General features: G+C 46.2%; 1 protein-coding gene across 1 annotated transcript; it reads left to right on the forward strand.

Annotated features, from left to right (window-relative positions):
• Nucleotides 4,810-5,223, forward strand: LOC109242185 (RNA-directed DNA polymerase homolog; the record flags this gene model as incomplete). The annotated part of the gene is made up of 1 exon (XM_019409036.1): nt 4,810-5,223. A coding segment is annotated over exon 1 (414 nt), but the record flags the coding sequence as incomplete, so codon positions are not given.

Raw genomic sequence — 6,352 nt, forward strand, 5'->3', positions numbered from 1 at the left:
TTTTTGATTGCTGGTTGTTTGTTGATTGCTGAAGAAGTTCTGTGGCTTCTGATCAAGTTTTAATTGCATTTGAGTGGCTTCTGGTTGATTGCCTGGGGGTTTACTTGGTTTTTAAACTCTTCATGGTCATTGAATTAAGTTCCTGGCTGATTGATATCTGCTCGTGGTTGTTGTTGCTGACTGACTCTGCTTCTTCTTAATTTCGAATACCAGGTACACAGCTTTGTCCTTGAGGATTACGAACTGAAGAATGAATTTATGTGACAATTGAAGCATGAAATTTGATTTAGTTTCAATTTCTGAATTGTGTATTCGAGCATCAGTTCGTTGATGATATTCAAACCTTGATTTGTTATTATATTCACTGGACTGTAACTGAATGATTTGGACCGTTAAGATAATTAGACTTGTTCCTGGAAATGTGAGGAAATTTGTAGCCATTAGTACCTGTTTAGTCTAGAAGAGTCAGAGACATTTGGATTTGCACTTGATTTTGAAATCTAGTTTAATTTCAAACTGAACCTGTGTTGTGTTGCAGCAATTCATATCTGCGTTTATATGTAAGTGTTAATAACTCTAGGCTAATGGTTCAAATCATTAGTTTACTTGAATTGAATTAGGCGTCATCAATTGGACTGATTTCATTCAGTCCAGACGGAATTTGAGGGAGCATTGTTTCCTTAATTCAAATGTGAATATTGCTACTCCTTAATCACCAATTGTTGGAACAACATTTATAGTAGTTTGAATAAATCCAGCAAACCTTTGTGTAAGTAAATTGTGGTTCTATTGAGTTTAAAGAGTCAGGTATATAACGGCCAAGTCCCAGGACATTTGGGCTGCAGGCTACCGGATACGTAGGCCTAGGTCCAATTTTAATTCCTTTCACGTTTGGACCTGGGCCGAGATTTGCGGCTGGCCAGTTTGGCGTAGGTTTGAATGCAATTTTCCGCTGATGGGTTTGTTTTGGAGCCCAATGTTTGGTTTGATACAGAGTTACCATTTAGTCTACTTCAATCCAGTAACAAATTAATTAGGACCTTTTATGTTGTTTTTAGAGACAAATAAATAGAATCCATAGTTGCTTTTAGGTTTGCCCTTTTAAACAATAAATGAGATGAGCCTCGCCAAATAAAACGCGAATTGCAGGGCCCTCATTAAATGCTTGTATTAATTTTTAGACTTCGGGATGGGCCGTTTAGCGAATTTCACGGCCTTCCCCAAAGATAAAAACGCGTTAGTCTCTTTAGGCGCGCACTTTAATAAAATTACCTTCCTAAAATTTGGGTGCACATTTATGTGACTAAATCCAAATTCCAACGGAGTCGAAATGTGTCAACAACCACGGGTGCATTGATGTGACGTGGTTCGAGACGCGTTTTTACGACGTTGCAATTCTCATTAAAATAATAATAAAAAAGGTTTACGAATAAAAAGCACATAATCTAGAACATGTTTTGAAATCAGATAAAATCAAATACAACAGTTGAGCGACCGTGCTAGAACCACGGAACCCGGGAATGCCTAACACCTTCTCCCGGGTTAACAGAATTCCTTATCCGGATTTCTGGTTCGCGGACTGTTAACAGAGTCAATAATTTCCTCTGTTCGGGATTCAACCGGTGACTTGGGACACCATTAATCTCCCAAGTGGCGACTCTGAAATCTTAATAATAAATCCCGTTCCGATTGTCCTTTAATTGAAAAAACTCCTTTACACCCTTGCGGGTGTGGTGAAAAAGGAGGTGTGACAGTGATTACTTGTTTTTTTGTTCCAGTTGTCGTTATCCTTTATATCCTGTGTTACTCTTACCGTCGTACTCATTTATACTGCTCTGTTCTACACTGTCGAACTTTATAGTTTATTTAATCTCAGTAGGGCCCTGACCTTCCTCGTCACTACCCGACCGAGGTTAGGCTTGGCATTTACTGAGTACCGCTGTGGTGTACTCATGCCCTTCCTGCGCATGTTTTTCATGTGTAGATCCAGGTACCTCTACTCAGACTTACCATCCTTGAGGCGAGGCAATCTTTCGGAGACTTCGAGGTATATCTGCCGCGTCCGCAGACCGAAGAGTCTCTCTCCCTTCTCTCTTGTAGTTACAGCCCTTCTGTATTTACTTTGTTTAGACATTCTGGAGTTAGAGTACTATGTAGTATCCTTAGCTTGTGATCATGAGATTCCGGGTTTTGGGAAAAGTATTTGTTTTCGAGAGTTGAGATTGTGTATGCCGAGCAGCACTATTAAACACTGTTTTATTTACTATTTCGGGTTTTATCTATTTTTCTTCCGCAATTTGGTTTATTTTTCCGCATTATTAGGCTTACCTAGTCGTAAGGACTAGGTGCCGTCACGATGGTTCACGGAGGGCGAACCGGGGTCGTGACAAGTTGGTATCAGAGCTCTAGGTTCATAGGAGTCATGAATCACAAGTCGGTTTATTAGAGTCTCGCTGATCGGTACGGAGACGTCTGTACTTATCTACGAGAGGCTATGTAACTGTTAGGAAAATTCCACTTTGTTTGATTTCCTTGTCGTGCGAGATTTTTGATATCACAGTTCTAAACTTCTGTCTTCTATTCTCTTACAGATGGTGAGGACACGTACTAACGAGATGATCAGGCACCCGTGCCCCTTACTGGAGCTGTCAGAGGCCGGAGTCGGGGTAGAGGCCGATGATGCGCTCGTGGTGCAGCCAGAGCACCCGCGCGAGCTGCCACTGGGGTGCCACCAGCAGTGCCAGTCGGAGTCCAGACACCTGACGCGTCTGCTACTACTACTCCAGCACTCCAGGAGACTCTGGCGCAGTTTATGACTATGTACACCACTCTAGCTCAGGCAGGGTTACTTCCCCTTGCTGCAGCTACATCCCAGGCCGGGGGAGGAGCACAGACTCCCGCCGCCCGCACTCCTGAGCAGCGAGCGCATGTTGATCAGGTCCCAGAGGCTATTCCTGTACAGCCGGTAGCCCCAACTCAGCCCGAGGAGAGGGCAGTAGTTTCAGAGGAGGAGCAGAAGAGGCTTGATAGGTTCAAAAAGTATCAGCCTCCGACATTTAGCGGGCTAGCCTCAGATGATGCCCTTGGATTTCTTGAGGAGTGCTACCGTATCCTCCGTACTATGGGCATATCAGGATCGAGCGGGGTTTCCTTCACTACCTTCCAGCTTCTAGGAGCCGCCTATCAGTGGTGGCGTGCTTATGAGTTAGACAGTACGGATGAGGCAGCTTCCCTGACTTGGGCTCAGTTTTCAGATATGTTCACGAGGGAGTATGTCCCCCAGAGTCTTAGGGACGCCTGGCGCACGGAGTTTGAGCATTTGCGCCAGGGTACTATGACTGTCTCGGAGTATGCTGTTCGTTACACCGACTTGGCTAGACATGCACCAGCTTTGGTCTCTACGGTTCGCGAGAAGGTTCGCGGTTTATTGAGGGCCTTATTCCCAACATCAGGTCTAACATGGCTCGTGAGTCAGAGATGGATATTTCTTATCAGCAGGTGGTGAGCATTGCAAGGAGGATTGAGGGTATGCATGCTAGAGATAGAGAGGAGAGGGAGGCCAAGAGGTCTCGAGAGTCGGGCCATTATTCTGGTGCCCATGCCCCAGCTGCAGGTCGTCATGGTAGGGGTTATATGAGTTGCCCCGTTCATTCAGCTCTTCCAGTAGCCAGTAGTATTCCAGCTCCACCTATGCCTCAGGAGCCTTATTATGCACCTCCAATATCTAGTGCGCCTCATGCACGGGGTGCTTCCAGTGGTCAGTCTAGCAGACCTGGCCCGAGCCAGTCACAACCACCACGTACTCCCAAAGCTTGTTTTGAGTGTGGTGACACACGCCATATGGTGAGGGATTGCCCCAGACTTAGGAGGGGTGCACCTTCACAGACTTCTCAGCCACAGCATGCCCCGCAGAGTTCTCAGGCTATGATCCCAGCACCAGTTGCTACCCCACCGGCCCAGCCAGCTAGAGGTAGAGGTCGGGGAGGTAGAGGTCGCCCTCGACGGGGAGGCCAGGCCAGATACTATGCTCTGCCTTCCCGTACTGAGGTTGTCGCCTCCGATTCTATCATCACAGGTGCTATCTTGGTCTGTCACAGAGTTGCACCGGTTCTATTCGATCCAGTCTCCACTTATTCTTATGTGTCTTCTTATTTTGCTTCGCATTTGGGTGTATCTCGGGATTCTTTGAGTTCCCCTGTTTATGTCTCTACTCCTGTGGGAGATTCTCTTGTTGTGGACTATGTTTATCGGTCGTGTTTGGTTGCTCTTAGTGGTTTTGAGAACAGAGTCGTTTTATTGTTACTCAGCATGGTTGACTTTGATATTATCTTGGGCATGGACTAGTTGTCACCCCATTATGCTATTCTTGATTGTCACGCCAAAACTGTGATGCTAGCTATGCCAGGTGTACCGCGTATTGAGTGGAGGGGTGCTTTAGATCACACTCCCAGTAGAGTTATTTCTTTCCTTAAGGCTCAGCGTATGGTTGAGAAGGAGTGTGACGCATACCTAACTTATGTGAGAGATGTCAGTATGGATACCCCTTCTGTTGATTCAGTCCCAGTGGTACGGGATTTCTCTGATGTGTTTCCAGCTGACCTTCCGGGCATGCCGCCCGATAGAGATATTGATTTTGGCATTGATCTGTTGCCGGTAACTCAGCCCATTTCTATTCCTCCGTACCATATGGCTCCTCCTGAGTTGAAGGAGTATTTGTAGGAATTACTTGATAAGGGTTTTATTCGGCCCAGTGTATCACCTTGGGGTGCCCCTGTCTTATTTGTAAAGAAGAAGGATGGTTCCATGCGTATGTGTATTGATTATCGCCAGTTGAACAAGGTGACAGTGAAGAATCATTATCCTTTGCCTCGTATTGATGACATGTTTGACCAGTTACAGGGTGCTCGTGTGTTTTCTAAGATTGACTTGCGATCAGGCAATCATCAGTTGAAGATTCGGGAGCCAGATATCCCGAAGACTGCCTTCAGGACTCGGTATGGTCATTACGAGTTCCTTGTTATGTCATTTGGGCTGACTAATGCCCCAGCAGCCTTCATGCATCTGATGCACAGTGTTTTCCGGCCATATCTTGACTCATTCGTGATTGTCTTTATTGATGACATTCTGGTATATTCCCGGAGTCGGGAAGATCATGAGCAGCACCTGAGGACAGTGCTCCAGACCTTGAGAGAAAAGAAACTATATGCTAAGTTCTCGAAATGTGAGTTTTGGTTGGATTCCGTGGCGTTCTTGGGTCACATGGTCTCGAGTGAGGGTATTCAGGTGGATCCGAAGAAAGTGGAGGCAGTGCAGAGTTGGCCCAGACCATCCTCAGCTATAGAGATCCGCAGTTTTCTTGGCTAGGCGGGTTATTACCGTCGATTTGTTCAGGGGTTTTCATCTATTGAAGCACCTATGACCAGACTGACCCAGAAGGGTGCTCCGTTCCAGTGGACGGAAGAGTGTGAGGATAGCTTTCAGAAGCTCAAGACAGCTTTGACTACAGCCCCAGTTTTGATATTGCCTACCGGGGTCTTATACTATCTATTGTGATTCCTCGAGAGTTGGCCTTGGAGCAATATTGATGCAGGACGGTAGGGTGATTGCCTACGCATCTAGACAGTTGAAGATACATGAGAAAAATTATCCTGTCCATGATCTTGAGTTAGTTGCTATTGTCCACGCCTTGAAGATCTGGCGTCATTATTTGTACGGTGTGCCTTATGAGATTTATACTAATCACCGAAGTTTGCAGCATCTGTTCAAGCAGAAGGACCTTAACTTGCGCCAGAGGAGGTTGTTAGAGTTGCTGAAGGACTATGATATCACTATTTTGTATCACCCGGGCAAGGCCAATGTGGTGGCCGATGCTTTGAGCCGCCGGGCAGAGAGTTTGGGGAGTTTGGCTTATTTACCAGCAGCAGAGAAGCCATGGCGATGGATGTTCAGGCCTTAGTCAGCCAGTTTGTGAGATTGGACCTTTCGGAGCCTAGTCGGGTTCTAGCTTGCGTGGTCTCTCGGTCTTCCTTGTTTGATCGTATCGTCCTCAAGGACAAAGTGTTGCATGGCGATGCTCGAGATGTGACTATTGGTGATGACGGGGTATTGAGGATATAGGGTCGAGTTTGTGTACCCAATGTCGATGGGCTTCGGGAGTTGATTCTAGAGGAGGCCTATAGTTCGCGGTATTCCATTCATCCGGGTGCCGCGAGATGTATCAGGATTTGAGGCAGCACTACTGGTGGAGGCGGATGAAGAAAGATATAGTTGGGTTTGTAGCTCTGTGCCTTAATTGTTAGCAGGTGAAGTATGAGCACCAGAGACCGGGTGGATTGCTTCAGCAGATAGAGCT

This window comes from Nicotiana attenuata, chromosome 1 (genome assembly GCF_001879085.1).
Source record: "Nicotiana attenuata strain UT chromosome 1, NIATTr2, whole genome shotgun sequence".
NCBI lineage: Eukaryota > Viridiplantae > Streptophyta > Magnoliopsida > Solanales > Solanaceae > Nicotiana > Nicotiana attenuata.